We start from the raw sequence: 22,215 nt of genomic DNA, 5'->3' as shown, positions 1-22,215 counted from the left end.
TTCCAGGTATAAATATATAAATATTTTCGGAAATCTCTATGGGGGAAAAAGGTGTTTCTATCCGTGGCACCACAAAATGGCCGCCACTGCTATGGCCTATTCCTACTAAAACCATATTTTCTCTCACCGCCAACCCACCCTTCACTCTCTCTCTCTCTCTGTCTGTCTCTTTCTTTAGACTCTTAAGCACCTCTCTTATATACTATATATCATCGTCTCACACAGTGTGCAGATCTGAATCTGTCACATCGTGACAGTTTCACAGCTGTTCAAAGTTACTGTCAGTTGGTCGATTCCTTTTTTTTTTCGTGCTTGAATTGATTGAATGTGCCTTTTGGCAGAGTGCTTCTGAGGGTCTATAAATCATTTCTCTCCATATATATTGTCACTGTCGGGCAGAAACCTTGTATCTCTAAGTTTCAAATGTGTACGTTCTAAGTAAAGCCCTGCTTCATCACAAGACAATGTAACACAACACTACTGAAAATAGCAGATCTACAAGCACACGACACGAGGCGTTGGGTGCTTGTAGATCGTCTATTTTCACTATCAAATCATTTTAAAAACGATAAATAAATTGGACATACAAGGTTTGCACCCGACAACCACGATATATTTTTTTATCCCTACAGACCAAGCAAAACCCCTCATGTGTAATGTCAACTTGTAGCATATACATTACCACTACTGGAGAGGAATCATTTGAATCACCCGTAGGACGGAAGTCAATTACATAAAGTAAATTGCACGTGCTGTAAAGTGAAAGTGCATTGATTTCGACTAAACCTATGACAAAAAATGTTCGTCGGCTACCTTTTTTCACTGACAAAAACAGGACTTAACAGGACTAAGGCCAAATAAAAATATGTTGACAATTTCGTCAACAAATAAAAACTAGACTAAAATGGTAGGGAGGGACTATTGGAAAAGAGATCCAGTAGAACTGAAAGACAAGTAATTTAATATTTGGTTATGCTCGGGTGTTGCGCTCTGAAAATAGCAGATCTACAAGCTCACAACACGTCGCACTACACCACATTGTAGATCGGCTCTTTTCAGTATGCCACCAACAAGTGTAAAATCACCATCAAGGCCTGTCAAAATACATTTTTGTTGACAAAATCAACTGTAGATTTAGTCGGCTAAAACTAGACTAAAACTAAATGATGTATTCCAAAGAATATAAAACTAAATCAAAATGTGCTGTCAAAATCAACACTGCCCCTGCAGGCACTACAACGCCGGCATATCTGTGGGCGCTGCCGACATGTACCTGCACACAGCCGGAGCCAAGAACAAGACGGTGCTGTGGAGAACCTTCTACAACCAGGGCACCCACTGGAACCAGGTCACCGTTCAGCTGGGCCGCATCCCGCGGCCCTTCCACATCTCCCTGACCAAGCTGAGCCTCGGCGTGTTCGACGGAGTGTCCGCCCTGGACGACGTGGCCTTCCAGAACTGCTCCATGCCACCGCCGATGGAGACGTGCCCCGGCACCACCGACTTCCACTGCACGCGCAGCCGGTCGTGCGTCGAGCACCTGCGGCTGTGCGACCTGGTGGACGACTGTGGCGACGGCTCGGACGAAGAGGGATGTTGTGAGTCTGGTTTTAACACATTAACTGCAGAGGTATTACTTAATTAATGCATCTGCCTCTGCCACGTTTTTTCTCTGTTTTTATCTTATTTTCGCCGGCAACAGGACCGCACTATGTGGCCAGGATGTAAACAAAGGAGCACATGGCCACACAGAGGAACGTCTTTTTTTTATAGATTTTTCCAAATCTAATAACCTGGGCGTGTTTTTTTGGGATGAGTTATTTCCTGCTGTATCCTTCTCTTTGCAACCTACCACCATTCATACATTGGTGAAGAGCGCCCTTTAGCGTAATCACTGTAAACCCTGAAATGATGATATCTTGTCAATGGCACATTTAGCTGGGGACGCCCTGAAACCATGGACCCCTGGGGTCCCCGGACCCCACTTTGAGAACCAAGGCAATACATTGATTTCACTGCTATTAACCTATTGTACCTCAATCAGTTACTTATTATGGCATGCAATGCACCTTTTTGCGACCGTCAGGGAGCAGTTTACTATGAAAACCTCCACCGGCCGTCCGTCCGTCCGTCCGTGCGTCCGTCCGTCCGTCCGTCACACGTCACACGTGACCATCAACAAACGTCACACCTTTGTTGATGTTTAAATCGAAGAGTCTTGGTCAAATACTTCTGTTGGTTTCTGCACTGATCATTTATACAATTCAGCTGTGTTTGCTCGTGTGATCATGATGAGGTCATAAATCAGCCATGCCCAAATATAGATTTTACGGGTTTACATGCTTACTCAGTTATTCGTTATGTGAAAGTCCTATGACGTCTATGATATCTGACATCATCATACATACATTCCCTTTTATGCCCATAAATGGAGATCCCCTCTGTAGAACCACCACTGACATCACTGTAATGTCAGGGGAACCAAATCCCTTTTATGCCCATATATGGAGATCCCTGTGATGCCAGGGGAACCAAATCCCTTTTATGCCCATATATGGAGATATGGAGATCCCCGTGTTGCCAGGGTAACCAAATCCATTTTATGCCCATATATGGAGATCCCTGTGATGCCAGGGGAACCAAATCCCTTTTACGCCCATATATGGAGATCCCTTATGTCATCAATATTAAGCCCATATCTGTGAATATCTTTGGGTACCAGATGTCTCCATATATGGTTAAATGGTCCGATATACATCACTGGCCAGAAGACCAAGAAATGGTGCAACCTCGCCCTTTGCTTTTCTCCCTTAGGCATCTTACTGGTAGGTAGTTTAATGAGGAATGCAGTATGGTGGTAGGTAGGTAGTTATGGCCTTTGATGTAAGATTTTCACTTTCTAGGATAACTATATTTGCTATTCCCAGATGATGCCCTTTTAGGGTACCCCTCATGCCCATATATGGAGATCCCCAGGCTTTACTAATTAACATAAGTTTTATGCCCATATATGGAGATCATTGTCCCAATGTCATCAGATATATGGGCATAAATGGACACAGGCAAACTAGATGGGCTGTATGGATATCCAGATGTGTGATGTAAGTGTTTTATTCCAAATGTGGCACCCCACAGACATATTTCCAGAAACAAAATCCCTTTCATGCCCATATATGGAGATTTCTGATGTCATCAATCCCAGGCCCTTTAAAAAACATGGTTGCTATGGTAAACAGTTGGTTGCTAGGGTAAACAGTTGGTTGCTAGGGTAAGAAAACATGGTTGCTATGGTAAACAATTGGTTGCTAGGGTAAACAGTTGGTTGCTAGGGTAAAAAAAACATGGTTGCTGTGGTAAAAAGTTGGTTGCTAGGGTAAACAGTTGGTTGCTAAGGTAAAAAACATGGTTGCTATGGTAAACAGTTGGTTAGTAGGGTAAACCTTCAATGATTTTGACATCTTGTTACTAATCTGTTGGTAGATAATGCCGGTCTTATATAAGGGTCATTTGTGTACGGTGTGATGTCATACTGATGTCAGCAGTGTGACAGGAGATAAGCGACCAACGGTCGCTTATCTCCCGATTAGGGAGTCTTACTGGTATAGTATTGTCATGTACGTACATATACTTAACTAGGGATGGAGCGTGTTAATTTGTATTGATAATGAGCACCTTATTGATCCTGCTTATTGAGCCGGGCTTTTATCAAGCCCACTATTGAGTGTTTTCTAATATTCTGAACAGAACTGTTATCTTTTTTTATTGGCCAGTTGTTGTGACTGTGTGTTTGTGGCTGATCACTATCTATGAAGATGACAATATTGACAAAAGTAACAAATATTATCATTAAATATCATTAAAACAATCATTCATTATTGTGCAATAAGTGTTAAATGGCTTTATATTATGAATAGTACTGTAATACTATCTTGATCGCCTCTTGTCTTGATGTTGTTCTTATTGTTGACCAATTAAGAATCCCTCTCCTGTCATCCTCTCCAAGCCCCAGAGCTGCAGTGCAACTTCGAACCCGGGCTGTGCAGCTGGACGCAGGAGAACAGCGGCGGGGACGTGTTCAACTGGACCCGCATCCAAGGCCCCACACCCACCTACAACACGGGGCCCTTCAAGGACCACACACTGGGCACCTCGTCCGGCCACTACCTCTTCATCGAGTCCTCCGCCCCCCAGGTGTTCAAGGACACGGCCGTGTTGCTGAGCAGGGTCTTCCAGCCCACCACCCTGCACGGCAAGGACCCCGAGCAGTCCCGACACCCCTGCGTCTTCCGCTTCCACTACCACATGTTCGGCTCCCACGTCTTCTGCCTGGCGGTGTACCTGAGGACCACCTCCACAGGCAGAGGGCAGATGCTGTGGGTACGCTACGGAGACCAAGGCAACATGTGGCACAGGAAGACTCTCTACCTCAACAGTGCCAGGCCATTTCAGGTATAAACTAGAAAAGAAAATTTCTACGAAATTTTAAGTGTGCCTGCAGCTCGCTGTGTGTGCAGACCTTGTGCAGCGGTTGGTGTTAGCGTTAGCATTTTTAGCATTTGCATGTTTAGCATTGGCATTTTTAGCGTTTTTAGAATTAGTATGTTTAGTATTAGCATTTTTAACATTAGCATTAGCATTAACATTTTAACATAAGCATTAGCATTAGCAGAGGTAGCGGTTAGCATTAGTGCTTAGCAGTTGGGACTGTGGGACCACCCACCGAACAGTAACATGTGGGGAAGTGGAGTTATGGTTGTTTAAAGCCCAGCCAATAGGAAGACAGAGGGGGCGGGGCTTAAGTAATAAGTCCCTATTTGCTCTTTAAGTCCAGACACCAAGTTTCAATACGGTACCATGCTGTGAACTGGAGTTATGGCTGTTTAAAGCCCAGCCAATAGGAATACAGAGGGGGCGGGCTTAATCAATTAAAGCTCGTCCCTATTGGCCGGAAAAAGTCCAAAGTTGTGTGAGCGTTTTAAAGTTTAAATCACGTTGCTAGGCAAAAGTATGCCAGAGTAATGTGGCGCCAAGTTTATTTTTTTCAAAGTCAATGGGGTTTTTGGGTGTCGTTTTTTGCGAATTACATCGCCATGGTAACGCGGATCGCGAATAATAGCACCCCATTCCCGGCCGAGCCGCACGTTTTGATGTATATATTGCGGGGGTGACATAAATCATGCGGCAGTTATTACGTGCCGAAATTTGCGGGAAGATTATTATTATTATAATATAGTGAAGTAGGGCGGATTACAAGTGTTTTGCCATTGCATGGCAGGCACACTTAATTCATGTGAGTAGAGTGCTAAGGAAACAAGCAAGTGCTACAAAGTTACTAGGATAGATACAGTACTTTGTAGATAGATGGTATCTGTGGACAAGCAAGCAGCATACATCTATTATATTACATATGGTACATTTCATACAAATGCATGAAATTTACCAATTCTATATCACATAATTAGTAGCCTACAGTACGTAAGCCAAGCAGAACAAATGTCATAGAGAGAAGATTATTTTAACATACTTTTCTATAATGTTGAACATTTTAAAACGGAGACCCTAGGATCTTATGTGGGTCCCTGACACATCTTTTCAGATGGGGGTCCACATCTAAATACATTTGGGGGTCCTTAATTTAGAATCACTGATTTATATAATCACACTTCTCCACCAAAATGATTTAGCAAATGTAATTAGCTTAGCTCCGCAGTGAAGGAGCTTGTTCATTGTGACTTGCAATGCAGACAATAACAGCCTCTGTCATGCTGTAGTCTACAGGCTCTTGTTGAAAATGGAGTGTAGCAGATCATGACCTGCGTCACACCTCATGTCACGCTCCACGCCTCATGTCACGCTCCATATATGGCCAAGAACCCTGATCTCATCAATATAACTTAAGCCCATATCTGGGAATGCCCATATATGGACATAATTATTGTGTCAGTCTCTGTTGTTTCAGTGTGACCTTGCGTCTTGCCCTTACGGTGTATTACAGGTTATTAGTTTTAACTAGTTCTTACTCACTTAGTCTGGATAGCCAAAATGTCATGTGAATTTTGACCAATCCTCAAGCTTGCATACAGGCATATCAGACAGACCTCAGACCTCAGACATTTGGTAGATTAATAGTTAGATGTTGGAGTAGAACTTGACACTAAAAACACTTAAAGACTTTCCACTCATCACAGAGATTTAAAGTGGATCTGTTTGACAGGTATATTGACCACTGAGTCTGAAAGTAGCAGAAGTAAATCGTCTTTGATTTGAAGTGGTTATAGAATCTTTTGAAATGATTATGTATACTGTACCAAGAGAAGGAGGTTTGGTATTGGAGAGGTGCTTGCTTGCACATTTGTACTGTAGCTACGTTGCAGAAATTATACATTTATATATTAACGTTTGTACAGCACCCTGATGGAAACATGAATATTGTCAAAACATTGGTTTTAAATGGATGAATCTATGTTTTTGCATCGCAGCTATGAGTGGGTGGCTCATTTTGTTCCTGATATGGCCAATAATCAAAAATACATACAGTACATAGATTGAATACTAATCCCGTAAGGGATGGGCTGTGTTGAGGCAGCCAGACACAAAATACAATTATTCATTCATTCATTGTATTACAGCTATAACCAACACGCTCAAATTAAACCAATCTGGTTTTACTTGCGCATTGCACAGCACGTACAGCTGTCCGATTCGATTCAACTGAAAGAACAATTGTAGGAAATATATTAAAAAATCGAACCTCTGTTCGAAGTGGAGCTGTGTGTGTGTGTGTGTGTGTGTGTGTGTGTGTGTGTGTGTGTGTGTGTGTGTGTGTGTGTGTGTGTGTGTGTGTGTGTGTGTGTGTGTGTGTGTGTGTGTGTGTGTGTGTTGCAGTTGATGCTCAGGGCAGGCTAGACTCAACAGCACCTCTCTGGTCACCCAGGGTTACTACATACAGGCTACATACAGACCCACAGACCCACCCACCCACATACCCACCCACATACCTACACACACGGCCACGTATAGGGAGCTTGTGTTCCACACAGCTCCAAAAATCTGGTTCACAGTTGAAGATTAGATGGGGAAAAAAAGAATAGATTAGGTAAAATGTGTCGCTTGATGATCTCTCAAAACAGCTGTTTACAAAACAGCTTTGCTTGAGTCATGCTCATGTGACATTCTGCAGCTTGTAGAGCTTTTCATCGGGTGCCATCTTCAAACAGATGGTGTCCCAAATCAGCGACATGCGCTGCCTTCGTCATGACAAATGTCAAATTTTCTATCCGCTGTGCTGTCAGCGCTCCCGTGTGCTGGCCTCATTCCCAAACATCATAATACTTTCAGAAGAGAGCGTTTGTTTAAATTAAAAACATTTGGAGTCTTAACTTGCCAAGTAATGAAAAGACTACAAGGACAATAGAGGGTAAGTGAATGGCAAATCGAGTGGCAAAGTGAGTGGCAAAGTGAGTTTAGCGTTGTTTAATGCAATCAGATAGGACTTTTCTGTTTGGATGTATGGGCTGTCAATGCCAGAAAGTAGTTTTTTGCCACAGTAGCGTTCCCGGGTAAGATGATGATGTCACACGCATACCCTCTATATAATATGTTGGAATCAAATATGTATTAACACACACACGCACGCGAGCGCACACATCAAAGCTGCCCCCACCCTCGCCACGTTTAAAATCACTCTTTACCTTTAATTCTATAGTTTTAAACATTTTAATACTTTTTTTTTCTTAACTCTTATTGTGCCGATAATTTGGACCGTCCTGGGTGCCTATCCCGAACTAGTTCGGCTTTTTTTTGTTTTGTTTTTTAGCCGGGCCGCCGGCCGTCATCTGTTTACACGGCCCGCGAGAGCGTCGCGCCGCCGATATTTACCATCCACTCCAATGCAATCCAGGATCTTTAGAGCTCATTTTCTCTGTTCCATGCATATCCATGAGGTGTACAAGGTTTAATCATGGCTAAATCGCCGAAAATAGGGCTTCTAAAATGCTTGGTAGCCAATAGCTAACTTCAAGCTAACTTCATCCTGTCCCTGTTCATGCAACAAAGGAAAGTGTTCAGGCGCGTCATGGCTGTGCACGGCTTGTGCATATACAACGCTTGTCTATGGTGGATTCTATGGCCATTGGGCGCCCTCTAGTGGTGAAAAGGTGGCACAGAAAGGGTTAATAAAGTTGTTTTTATTTTGTTTCTGCTTTGTAAAGCGACTTGAGTACTCAGAAAAGTGCTATATAAAATGTATGTATTATATGTTATATGTTAGATTTTAATCGAGGGTACTGTTGGCGATGACTTCCATGGGGACATTGCCATCGATGACCTGTCTTTCCTGGACTGCGACCCACATGAAGGTAAACACTGCATATAACACTGTTGTTATGTAAACCTGTATTGGTGCCCTATGAAGTGACAATTCCGCGTAACGTTTACTGCCATGCGTTGTCCCACAGGGGACATACCGTCGGTGACACCCACCACCGTTCCAATGACCACAGAAGCCCCCACAGTCCCGCCCCACAGCTGCCCCGCCGGGGAGTTTGTGTGTGGGGTGTACGGGGAGTGCGTCGACCAGCGTAAGGTGTGCGACTTCAGACATGACTGCTCGGACGGCTCCGATGAAACGGACTGCGGTGAGCCCCAGCACCAACACCTCTCACAACACTATTTTACTGTACAACACAATTGAATTGAATTGGTGTACCCCGCATCAACCAGTGTTCATTTAACTGTGAGACAGAGAGAGGTTACATTTTACACCGGAATAATTTAAATAACACCTTTTTTATCCTAATTCTTCGGCAGTGGTGGACAATGTATACTCAACCCTAGGACTTGAATCAAAGTATAGATACACCTGGTCAATATTACTAAATGAAAGATGCTCAGTAAATATATATATATATATATATATATATTTGTATTATATTTTACCAGGGGCAATGCACAGAGTTATTTGAGCAGGTTATTACAATCACTACCTAGTGAAGGAAAAGGAAATGTCCTCACACGATAGGTCGCTCTCCCGTCTTTTCTTTATTATTTCAACCTAACAACAGCATTTCGCCCATGCAGGGCCTCATCAATTCACTCGATTGATCCTTTTATGTCCAGCAACGTGTTTAAAGAAACTGTGGGGATGTGCATAATATCGTACTCCTATTTTCTTAAAATCACTATCTCTCTGCTTCTCCCTCTTCCGTCCGTCTTCCCTCTCTCTCTCCTTTACCTCCTGTCTGCAGTGAAGGAGTGGTGTGACTTCGAGTCGTCTGACACGTGCGGCTGGAGGACTGCTGACTCCTGCTCCGACTACATCCCCATCCATATGTTCCACTGGTTTCCTAACCAGGGTGCCACCATTCATAACGGCGACTGGGAGGAGTTCCACCGACCCGTCCATGACCACACTCTGTGAGTGTTGCTGCAACACGCTTATTATGAGTCATACCTAGGGTTGGGATCCGGAGCCGGAGGAACCGGATCCAACATTAAGGAACCTGGAGTCGGTTCCATCACATTTGGAGCCGTTTCTGGAACAGTTTTTTATCACACTGTCAGAGCTGGTATGTGGACTTCATGTCTGCTTTGCAATTTCAATACCGAGGGTCTCAAACTTTTACACTTCAAGACCACCATAACGCTTGATATTGTGGTCCGTTTGGTTCCAGTTACAGACTTGGAAGGGTCCATTTGGAACCCCCTATAGGAATCGTTAAAGGGAACCAGCAGAACTGATAAGGAACCGGACCGTAAGATGGATCGTTAACCCATTTAGGCCTAAGTCTGATTTGAATAAAGCCATTCGGGCGGATTCACACTGCAATCCGTTTGATTAGAACTGATTCTGAAAACGGTTGCTGGTTCACGCTGGCCAGCATTCACATTGGCAGACCTTCTGGCCTCCATGGAGACCACTAGCACTATACATCCCGGTCCTACAGGTGGCGGTATGCACATAGTGCCTCGCTAGTGAATACAGACGTCATCAACTATGCGACATTGCTGATGGTGGTCGCCAATAAATTCAGGCACAAAAGTTGGTGTAACAATTCAATGACGCGCGACAGCGCAGTGTTGCAGTGGTCTTGGGTCTCGCACCCCCCACACCTCGACAACTGTTTAACAAAGAAACAAGCCTATTTGCATATCAATTGACCTGTATAGTAGGTGTCGAGCGACGTTCGCTGATCTACAAGCTCACACTGACCTCGCATCCGCGACGCGTTGTGAGCTTGTAGATCTGCTATTTTCCAGGCGCATAAACGTGCAGAATGATGAGCGAGACGTGCAGTGCAGCCCACGTTATTATTTTTATCAACATGGCCTACAATTGAAACGCTTTCACAAGCCACAGTGTGGCTTAATATTCACATTAAGGGTAACAAGCACGTCAAGCAGGCACAGCAGTGCACAAATAACACTGTTAAAACAAATAAAACTTCTCCGCTAGGCCAACTCTGCCCCGGCCCCCGTCGCAAGCAGCGCGCAGTAGAGATGAGACATTCGCAAACGATTCGACTCTCTTGAACGGCTCTTTTAAATGAACGATGGGATCCAGTCCGCAGTCGCGGGACACAGAGCAATGAGTCAGTGTCGAGAACGGTATCAGAAGAAAACGGATGGGGGAGGCACAGCTCATGGACGAGAGCTAGCAGTGTGGACATGTCATGGACACAGGCTGCGAACACAAACAGCATTTGGATTACAAAAACACTGGAACAATTCAGAAGCACTTAATTAATGTAACTAGTAGCTGTGTACGTTAATCTGACATTAGTAGGCTAGATTGTTTACTTCTTGGACTTGGACATGCGTTTGTTCTGTGGCAGGTTATTTAATATGGGATTTTGACAGCTTGCTTCTTCCTCTTAACAGAGCACCGTCCCGGCTCCGAATGTTTTAACGGATCGGCGGTTCTGGCCGTACCGTCTCACTTTCACCCCTGCGCTCAGTGCGCTGGTGCGAGACAATAAATAACTGTCGCCAATTGCTACTTCTCTCAATTGGATTATTGGAAGTACATGACACCAGTCCAGCGCACCGCAGTAGTAGGCTAACTGGTGATATAAAAATATATACATTTTTGACTCCTCGACTCAAACAATTGGCGTTTGAGTCCTACAAGCAAGCAATCTCTCTGTTAGACCAGGCCCTGTTAGACTAGGCCATGTCGACAACTGTTACCCAGTGTTTATTTGTGGCGACGCCTGACTCGTCAACTTTATATGAGGTCACGTTCCGGTTTTGTGGACGGTTGCTTCACACTGCAGCTCACCGGTCTCGAGGACGCACAATGCAGTCTCGAGACTACCTCTTGAGGTGGTTTCGAGGCTATCCGTTTCTGAGGAAAACCGCAGGCTTCACACTCTCAAAACCGGTCTAAACATCTGCCAAGTAGCCTCAAGACCGGTCCCGAGACCGCAGTGTGAATCCGCCCTTAGACCTAAGTCCGATTTGAAAATTACCCACTGTTTTTCTGGAGAACGTATTACTCAGCCTCTGTAGCAGTTAGAAACAAAATTCCAAAACAATTTTCATAGCTTACACGTTTGGTTTTCATAGAAGAAAATCTAAAAAACTAAAAATATATTTTTTCAAAAATTACTGTACTGCATACTGTACATACTGTAATACACAAAAATGTGTTCCCGGCCTGAGGGGGTAATACACTTTAATGTGTACTGTCCTGAAGGAACCAGAATAGTTAAAATCCTAAAGGATCCCAACCCTACAGTAGTCATATGCACTCTGTGGTCCTATTCTGGTTCACATTTATGAGTCATGGCGTTTAGCTGACACAGAAACATAAATGACCCTGTGATCCGGAGCGACTTCTAATGATTCTGTTCTATTCACAGTACAATAATAATACATCATTTTAGAAGAACAAATTACAGGCAGCCAGTATGAAACGGTGCAATGGGTGAGGGGTCAGAGCCTCAGTACCCTCATAACAGTCATAACATAATATCCCTCCCTGTATGTATAGAATGATCACTTACAATACAGGATTCCTAGTAAAGTAATGAAAAAGGAGAAAAGATTCATGTTACCAGTTCAGTGACTTCAATGGGATTTCAATTTGAATGGCCATTGCATTGCAGCATTGTGTGTCCATTCAGTATTCATTGCATATCAATATTCAACATGTTTTTATATTAAATAGAGACATTTCCTAGATGAGTTTTACTTCATTTCACATACATAGTCACTCACACATATTTCTATATGCGGCTGGCAATTGTGGATAGACGACAGTGAACAGTCTGGGACTTGATAGCCCATGTCTATGTGCTTCAGTGAACGGCTGGGGGAATAGCCATGCATTTTTACCAAGCGATTGCTGTCTGTCATTGCTTCCCAGTGCCCATTTTGGTTGGAGTGCAGTGCAAAGGTTAGGAAGCTAGGTCTTGTGTAATCCCAGGGGTGCCATATCTCCACAGACCACAGCAAAGTGAATGGGAGCTGGGGGGGGATGTAGGGATGGGGAACAGGTAGAGTGATGGTGTTGGGGTGTCAGGGAGACAGACGGGGCTGGTCAGGGGAGTTCCATTGACCTACCAGGCCTCCACTGACCCATAGAGGCTATTGTCTCGGCGGACAGAGCTGTGATTGATGACAGCCTGTTGGGGTTGTACTGTACCGTACTGTACCCTGCGGGGGAGGGGGGAACCAGATGTGTGTCAGTAACTCACTTGAGCAGGAGCAGGGGCGTCACACGGTCTGAGACTCCACGGATACTAGTAGACTATGAAACATCTCAGAGTTATAAGAGAATTACAGTGGTGGATGAAGTACAGATTTTTTTTTTTACTTAAGTAAAAGTATCAATATACTAATACTACTAACGTAGAAATACTGTTTACAAAAAAAAGTTAAAATACCTCAAAACTGAGTTGCATGTAGCCTACATACTTACTTTACACCAATGGAAAGTTTTTTCAACTACTGTTTGAAACTACAACCAAGGCTTTCATGATCATAACATTTTACTTCACGATTACGATTAACAATTTAATTGTGTGTTTGGCATCGAACAATGTAACATATCAATAAAAATGACAAATAACTTATATATATGAATATGTAAGAACTGACTGACAATGACCGGTACCAATACTAAATAATTTACTATGGCCAGAATAGGCCACATTTAACAATTGAATACTTTAAAAAAAAGTAGTGGAAATAGCCATATGCTCTATATATTGTGAGCTTGTAGATATTTCCACTAAATGTCTAAATATCTTTTCAACAGATTAATTTATACCGATGATTGGAAGCGATTATGACGATTATGCAAAATAATTGTGATTATCTCAAATAATTGCGATCAGGCATTGATGTAATAATTGTGACAGGCCTAACTACAACATGTGCTGTCGACATGGAGGTCACGTTGATGATCTCTACCTTTCCTCTTGCATTTTGCTGTCACAGAGGCACGGAGGACGGCTGGTACATGTGTGCAGACAGCTCCAACGGTGGTTACGGCCACACCACCGACCTCCAGACCCCTGTCATCTCCTCCACGGGGCCCCAGTGCACCCTGGTCTTCTGGTACCACATGAGTGGATTCACCGTGGGATCACTGCAGGTGAAGGGACCCCCGCTGAGCTGGTGTTATACCGGCTCATCAATATATATACAGTATATATCAGTAAATTTTTCTCAACCTTTTCAGGCCGCGAACCCCCCAAAAGAATCTCATTTTAACTGGGGACCCCCCACCCTGACAAGCACTTGGAATGTAGGAGTTGAGGCTTTCAAATTTCTTCGACTCTGTTCCAAAGATAAATATTGTGGAAATATCCGATCGACAAGCTCACAACGCCTCACCACTGGATCTGCTTGTATATCTGAATGAATTTATTATTAGAATTTTCCCCATTCAAGTCAATGTATGGTCATACATGACCCATATATGGAGATCCCTGATGTCATCAATATTAAGCCCATATCTTGAAAAGCCCACATACCGGTACTATGTCCTTTAATTTTACAGGTGCTGTTGAAACATGGAAATGTCACCAACACGGTGTGGTCTCAGACTGGGAGTCAAGGCAACAAATGGAGACGTGGGGAGGTGTATCTAGGGATCTCCAACAATGTCCAGGTGTGTCAATCACGAGTTTCTATCAAGCATTTAACAGTTCTAGTTGACCGTTGTCCCTGTGGCCACACTAGGGCTGTCACGATTATGACATTTTACATGACGATTAATTGTCACTCAAATAATTGCGATTAACGATTGAATTGTGTATTTGTCGTTGACAATTACATTTCTGTTTGGCTTTTAAGCTTTGAAGTTGCTCATGGAAATTATGACACATAACCTAAATATAAATATACAAAGAAATCACTGACATATTTGACAATTTTATACTTTAAAAAGAACGTGGATACTAGTGGAAATAGCAGATCTACAAGTTTCTCAACATGAAAACGATTATGACGATTATGCAAAATAATTGCTTGATTGCCTCAAATAATTGCGATTAGACGATTATGTAATAATTGTGACAGCCCTAGGCCACACTAAATATATTTGCAGAAATTTGCAGATCTTTTATTATTTATATATTGAAGCTAATCAGGTGATACAGGTAACTGCCATTTTAGTTGAAAAGGATTGCTTTGCACAAGACCCATGAACATGACTCTAATTTGCTTAATCTCAGTGAAACTCTCTACATTGGACTCTCAGATCAGATGTGCCCAACAGCCATGATGATCAGTGATGATCTGACTGAGTCGAATTAAACCTAACGTGTCTCAGGTCATGAGGGTGTCGGCAATCATACTCCCAATCTCTTCATGTGTGTATGTATCTGTGCCCTTATTCTAGGTCAAAGGCGCTATACAGAGACATTTAAATCAAGTTATATTTTAAGCATTTTAGCTAAGCAGTTCTAATGAGTCAGATGTTTCTGTATTTTGCTCTAGGGAACTTGATGGCTGCTTTTTAGTGTCATGAAACTGCCACGGTCATGAAATTCCTGGAAATATTTCGAAATTAGAAACAGTTTTCCAGGCCTGGAAAAGGTTTGGAATTGGAATTAATCATTTATGTTTTGGTAAATGTTTGGATAATACAGTACGTTGTTTTTGTCTAACATTACATAAAAAAATATGTAACATGGAAGAATGGAGTTCTGTGCTGCACGACCTGCGTGAGTGTGGCCCATTGATAGCACACTGGTGTGTGTATAGCCTCATATTGCACTGTATGATTGCTAATTAGCCTGGAAATGGGATAATATACTCTGAAAGAGTAAAAATGTGTGGGAACCCTAGTATTGAACCTTGACTCCACAAAAAGAAGACCACTTTGCCAACCCACTGAACCCAGACAGAGTACTGTGTGCCAGCACTGGCTGGGGCGCCGGGGCGGGCTGCCTAGTGCCTACACATTAATGTGGTAAAAAAAGAAGAAAAGAAACATGCCCTTTGAAAATCCTACTCATGTCCATTAACCTTTCCTCTGAACAAAACAGAGTGGCCATTCAGCGTTTTGAGGGCCCTTTCACACCATACTTTTCTAAATATAAATCATGCTTAAGCGTCCTTTTTCACAATCAGAGAGATTGTGAGTGCCCTTTTGCCTCTCCACTTTGTGCACTTCATCAGGCTGCTTGTCTCCAGAGGCGAGAATAACAGGACTCATGCCACAGATTTCATTATAAGCCATGCTGTAGCAATCAGTGGTTTTTGACCCGAAAGAAGTGTTTTGATCATCGAACACATGAAGGGGGCACTGCATGGGGTTGCCATGTACTTCTGAAAAACTGACAAAGGCTTCATCGCTCAGGTCGGCTGTTCTCAGGTCTGTGCAGTATTAATTCCGCGAAATTCTGTCAGTCTTTTGTATAAAATGTCATTAGTTTAGTCCAGTGGTTCTCAACCTTTTCAGGCCGTGACCCCCAAAATAATCATATTTGAACTAAGAGTTGAAGCATTACATTTTGTATAACACGGTTCTATTGTGAAAATAGCAGATCTACTGTACATGCTCACAACGCCTCGCAAAGCGAGACTATTTTCACAATTTCTGCCTCTAATTGAGTGAGAAAACAATGTTACACATTAACTCATCTGGTGCCGATCCCGAACTAGTTCGGCTTTATTTCAATCCAATACAATCTTTTTTTTATTAATTCACTTACCCCGAGCTGCTTGTAGAGTCGTGGGTGGTCCTGGCTCGCTAGCCGCTAGCCAGCTAGCCGTTCTACTCTGTCCGACGATATATTCCATTAAAAATGGTTTAAAATACATTTTTGAGCTCCCCAATGTTCACCCGATGTTCGGCGCCGCTTCCGATGAGTACACGAGTGTGCCGATCCCGAAGTAGTTCGGCTTTATTTAATTAAATGAATAAAATGATAAGAGGCCTTCTGAAGCCTGGCTTGATTTTTGTAGCTACTAGCCGAAAGCTAACAACGTCCCGGCCGGCCGTAATTTGCGAACGCAATCGCCAATCTCCGCCTAATCCAATGAAAGACCGCATCTTTAAAGGCTTATATCTCTTTTTTGTGTTTTAGGAAAGCGGCGCGAGGTTTATTTACGGCGAAATCGCCCAAAAATGATCTTTTAGATGACAAAATGGGAATAGCCATTCTGTTAGCATCTTCATCCGGGACATTTCCATGCCGTGCATGAACGTGAGGACGTCAGGTCCTGGAAGCTGAAGTCCTGGAAGCTAAAGCGCTCGCCTATGAGAGATGCGCTGGCATTCTTTGGCCCCTAGAGGGCGCTGGCGCTCAAAGAGTTAAGTTAATCATCTGGGGACCCGCCAAAATATTTTTTGGACCCCCTTGGGGTCCTGACCCACAGGTTGAGAACCACTTGTTTAGTCGACTAAATATAAATCTAACAGTAAATCTACAGTTGATTTTGATACAAAAAAAGTATTCTGGCAGGCCTTAATGGCGTCGTAATGGCAGGCGTCAGACTTGGTTGCATGCTGAAATATCTACAAGTTGTACACACAGAGTTAACTCTGTCTGTGTGTGTCTGTGTTGTCGTCAGGTGGTCTTCAGGGCTAAGCGGGGCATCAGCTACATGGGCGACGTGGTGGTGGACGACGTCAGCTTCCACCAGTGTGCCCCGCCTCTGGCCTCAGGCCGGCCGTGCCGTCCAGAGGAGTATGCCTGCGCTAACGGACACTGCATCCCACAGGACAACCTGTGTGACTTCATCAACCACTGCGGGGACCACTCCGACGAGAACCCCTACATCTGCAGTGAGTGGGTCCTCCAAATCTTTGTTGTGATAGAAACCTTTTTTCTCCTTTTTTATATTAACCACTTGAACCCGAGCGTCCATATTCTGAGAACTTGAGCCAAAAATAGCAGCTTGTAGATCAGCTATTTTCAGCAAAGAGGTTTTGTAGAAGGGAAAAAGAGCAGACCAAGTACAGAGTGAAAGGTCAACTTTATTAAGTATTGATGGTTCAAGTGGTTAAATATCTGAAAACACAAATTGACATGAATCCAAAATACACTGATGATTGTGCTGTCAAACAACAATATGGAATCTATGAATGGTTGTGGGGGTCCCTGCTTCATCTCTCTCTTAAATAAGGGGTCCTTGGCCTGAAAACATTGAAAACCCCTGCTTTATTAGCAGTGGTCGAAAGTAACTAAGTACACTTACTGAAGTACTGTACAATTGTGAGGTACTTCTGCTTCACTGGAATATGTTCAAATGTCAATACTTTTACTTTTACTCAACTACAATTATTGTGTGGTTGCTATAGGCAACACACTGTTCTAGGTCCATTTGGACAATTTCTGTAACCTTTTCTGTAACCCCAAAAAGTAAAATGTCTGTCCCTGATTGGACTATAATGTCCAATCTGACAGGAGTGACATCTCAATATGTAATACTAGTAAGACGCCTCAGGGCGACATGCATCTTGGCCATCTGTATATCGGACCAGTTACCCATATATGGAGACCCCTGGTACCCATATATGGAGATCCATGTGAGAGATATGCTGTGAGAGCCCAAACATGCTTACTCAGTTATTCGTTATGTGAAAGTCCTATGATGTCTATGACATCTGACATTATATCCTTTTATGCCCATACATGGAGATCCCTGTCTGTAGAACCAGCCACACAGATATGGGCTGTCTTGGCCATGTGTCTTGGCCATATGGATTCTGTTAGTGTGGTGTGTGGCCGATGTGGCCTCCATATATGGGCATTCCCATTTGAAGTCCGGTTAGATATGGGCTTATTAGTGATGTGTGACATCAGGGAACTCCATATATGGGCTTCTGTTAGTGTGACATCACAGTGAAGCCAGAGCATGATGTCAGAGCGACAAACCCATAGAACCACAGACTATTATCTTGTTTATTATTGCGATGTTGTATCTGCTTATTGTAAGTCGCTTTGGATTAAAAGCGTCTGCTAAATGCCTAAACTGTAAACTGTAAACTGTCAGGCGTTATAGACAGAGATACATACTTACGGATAAGCTGTGACCGTTCACATACTAATCTGCGACCTATGGTCGCAATAAATGTTAATGACGGAATTCATTCGGCTCGGGGTCGTCTGTAAAAAAGTTCAGGCAATTTTTTAAAGGCAAGCTTCCGGAAATCAGAAGCATGCTTCCGCGTGCGTCACAGAAACGGAAGTTCGCCAAGCCAATCTGAGGCAGGTGGGGGCGGGTCCTTTTGAACGCAGCTCTCAAGAACAGCTGAACCACGCATGTAAACATTCCAGTAAAGCTCCTTTGAACTGAATGGATAAGTCCCGAAAAAAACACACTGTGATTGGCCAGTAGTCACTTTGAGTGACAGTGTGCCTTCCACACTTCCGCCTTGCCTTTTCTACTGGTCGCTCCAATGAATTGCAGCGGCGAATGAGGTATCTAGCTTTTTATATCTATGACTGTGGGTGTCACTCACTGTGAAGAAGTAGTTGTAATCAGGCCATTTTCATTTCATGACAAGATAATGGCTTGGATTGCTGTTCTTTTTATTCTGTTCTCTCGCAGAGGGTTTCAGCGGACGCTGCAACTTTGAGTTTGACCTCTGCTCCTGGCGTCAGTGCCAACTGGACGACTTCAACTGGCTGATCAAAGCGGGCAGCACTCCGACCGCGGGTACGGGCCCGTCCACTGACCACACCCTGAGAGACCCGTCCGGTCACTACCTCTACCTGGAGAGCTCTTTCCCTCAGGCAGCCGGAGACACCGCACGCATAATAGGACCCCTGCTGAGCCGGCGGAGCAAGCAGTGCAAGGTCAGGCAGGGTCACAAGGGGGGGAAAAGTGGGACTGAGTTACCAGGGCCCAAGGTGGATTTTATATTGAAAAATAGCAGATATACAAGCTCACACTGCAAGCTTGTGGATCTGCTATTTTTCAAAAGTCGTGAAAATGGGTTCAAATCTTTGAATATATGTATTTTTTAAGCAAACATTTGTAACTCAAATTTTGCTTCTGGGGGGTCCCTGGAACAAAATATTTTGAGATGGGGGTCCGTGGCCAAATACATATCATTTTGGGGGTCCTTCACATGAAAAGGTTTGAGCACGACTGACATAGGATTTGAAATATTCAAAGACTTTTCACGATTTAAAAAAAATAGCAGATCTACAAGCTCGCAGCGCGGCACCGAGTGCCGCGCTGTGAGCTTGTATATCTGCTATTTTTCAATAGTTAAAGCACAACATAATGCGTAATAATGTGTTCCCAGTCTAAATGGGTTAAACCCCCTACCCCTATGAAGAACATTCATGGGGGGCCCGCAGTGAATCCTTGTACCCACTACCCAGGGCCCAGAATTTGGTGCGACGCCCCTGAGTGGTCAGGTCAAGGTGAAAGGGCAGAAGGGAACAAGTCAAGCACATTAAAGTGTTGTGAGTTAGAGGGTGAGGTCATGTCGTTGGAATCGATACGACGAGTCCCAGTGGAAATCATCAAGAGGGGAGGAGGAGAAGGGATTTGATTTAGGTGCAAAACTAGGTTAGAGATCAGAGGTTATTATGACTTTATGTTTGCTCACTGCATGATGAATGGAGGTGGGGATAGCTGTTGAAAATACAGTACGTAATACTAATAATTTTGATCATCAATCAAGTTAATATTCATGTCAGACTCCTTTGGACAGAATAATGTTTACAATGTAGGAATACTGCACAATATCGATTTCAGTGTACAGTATAACAGAACAGTAAGAGAAGACATTACACACAAGCAACCACATTGATTCCACTTACTGCAGCTAAGCTCCCTACATTCCTTTAGCTATGGCATGGATACCGGTCTATATATTTAATGTTTTGTACATTTAAAATACTGTATACAAAGCATACAGTATTCAAGATATTTTTTTTTATGTACAGACTTAAAGCTATACTGTGTAAGATGCTCAACTAGTGGTCAGTAGCCCTATAGCAAACCGCAGTCGCGTCCGCGTCTTTCGGCCGTTTTTCGTACCTTCACACCCCCGTGTCTGCCTCCACCTCGCCGAGAGCTATCTTTAGAGGGGTCCCTGGTTCCTGTGCGTTCAGGCATTCCGGAGAAACGGACTCCTTCACCCTGCCTGGTAGGCGAGATTACCTTTTTAGTATAGAGACACACGGGCGACTACAAATATGGCCGCCATAGCGACCCCACTTCAAGATGCGCTGTGATTGGCCGGCAGTGTATAACCCTCGCTGTGATTGGCCGGTAGTGTGATGACGTAATTTTGCCGGGAAATCCCGCCCCTGTCACGGCTAAGTAGAAAACATATAAAGAGAAGGCTTCAGAAGCTGAAAATAACGGAGTGGGGGTTCTAAAACTTTAGCGATTTAACAGTTAAGACAATTTTAAGATTTGTTTTATAAAAAAAGTTACATTGTATAACTTTAAATGAAATACAGGGTATTTGTAGAAATGTATTTTGTGGTCCTGTAAGCATTGTATTTCCAAATAGACTTTAGAAAATCTTGTATTTTGTGAAACATAATTTATTTGTTGGTTGATTGGTTGGTTGGTTGGTTGGTTGGTTGGTTGATTGATTGATTGATTGATTGATTGATTGATTGATTGATTGATTGATTGATGTATTTTTGCTGAGCTGCGGTTGTGCTGTTGTGGCCAGTTAAAGGGCACAGACACAATTCAGAATTACATTTTCTGTTGGTGATAAGCAACATGAGTAAACATTGATCTTCATGCATTTCTCAGATTGCCACTTATGAAGTTATTTATGCCCTTCCCGTGTCCCCTACCCCTAATGAAGTAGAAGAACATGAGCTGTTTTCCACACCTGAGGAGTACTTTCAGTAATGAAGTTAAAGGGATGACAAGTGGTTCCCAACATAGACATAGAAAGGTAGACGCCTTCTTCGGCTAGGGGGCGTATGCATTGAGCAACTAAGGGAATCTTCATCGCTTCTGTGTTCATTGCTTCCGCGTGGGTCACACATACGGAAGTCGGTAAGCCAACCAGAGGCAGACGAGGGCTGGTCTTTACGTATGTAGCCTGTAAGAACAGCTGAGCAGCGCAACATCAGAACTGGCTCTGTTGAATTGAATTGTAGTCCTTGGATAAGTCCCGGAAAAAGACACGCTGTGATTGGCCAGTAGTCACTTTGACTGACAGCGTTCCCTTAGTTTTTCCAGGAAGTTTGGACTAGAACTTTTGCACATCGCTCCAATTAACTGCAGAGGAGAACAAGGCATCTACCTCTTTATATCTGTGGTTCCCAAGTAACCCTTTCTGGATCAGGGCCCATTGGGGTGGCAGTGGCTCAGGTGTAGAGTGGCTGGTAGAGCGGCTGGATGGGAACCATGAGGTTCATTGTTCAATCCCAGGCTTTGGGTTCGATCCCGGGCTCTCCCAGAGTGTTGAAGTGTCCTTGAGCAAGACTCTGAACCCCTAAGTGCACCCGATGTGCAGGTTGGTGCCTTCCATGGTTTCCTCCGTCCTCGGTGTTTGAATGTGAGTGTGAATGGGTGAATGTAATGCACAATCTATGTAAAGCACTTTGGATAAAAGCCCTATATAAATACACCTTTTACCATTTCGGCATGTGTGCATTTTCAGAGCATGTTTATTTTTTAGATTTTTTGTTGACCTTTTTGTTATCGTACACACTACAGCAGAGATACACAACAGACAAGAAACTGGGAGAGAGGCGGGTAGTGACAAAGGTTGTCTGGCTCGGGACTCGAGCTTGTGACTCGTTGTCAGGCATTAGAGCC

The 22,215-nt window shown here is 43.5% G+C and overlaps 1 protein-coding gene across 1 annotated transcript in view; it reads left to right on the top strand.

The window, feature by feature from the left end:
- The window catches only part of malrd1 (MAM and LDL receptor class A domain containing 1), a gene marked incomplete at its 5' end in the record, with an annotated part of 149,594 nt that overhangs the window by 33,209 nt on the left and 94,170 nt on the right, over positions 1-22,215 (top strand). Inside the window, 9 exons of the mRNA XM_080751770.1 lie at positions 1,231-1,598; positions 4,004-4,449; positions 8,270-8,357; positions 8,457-8,636; positions 9,246-9,414; positions 13,444-13,600; positions 14,009-14,119; positions 17,032-17,245; positions 19,015-19,262. Coding sequence (XP_080607896.1) covers positions 1,231-1,598; positions 4,004-4,449; positions 8,270-8,357; positions 8,457-8,636; positions 9,246-9,414; positions 13,444-13,600; positions 14,009-14,119; positions 17,032-17,245; positions 19,015-19,262 — 1,981 coding nt within the window. The remainder of the gene's footprint in view (positions 1-1,230; positions 1,599-4,003; positions 4,450-8,269; positions 8,358-8,456; positions 8,637-9,245; positions 9,415-13,443; positions 13,601-14,008; positions 14,120-17,031; positions 17,246-19,014; positions 19,263-22,215) is intronic.

This window comes from Nannobrachium achirus (genome assembly GCF_963921795.1).
Source record: "Nannobrachium achirus genome assembly, chromosome: 21".
Classification (NCBI taxonomy): domain Eukaryota; kingdom Metazoa; phylum Chordata; class Actinopteri; order Myctophiformes; family Myctophidae; genus Nannobrachium; species Nannobrachium achirus.
The sequence above is the reverse complement of the archived record's forward strand: the minus strand, read 5'-3'. Positions and strand labels throughout refer to the sequence as shown.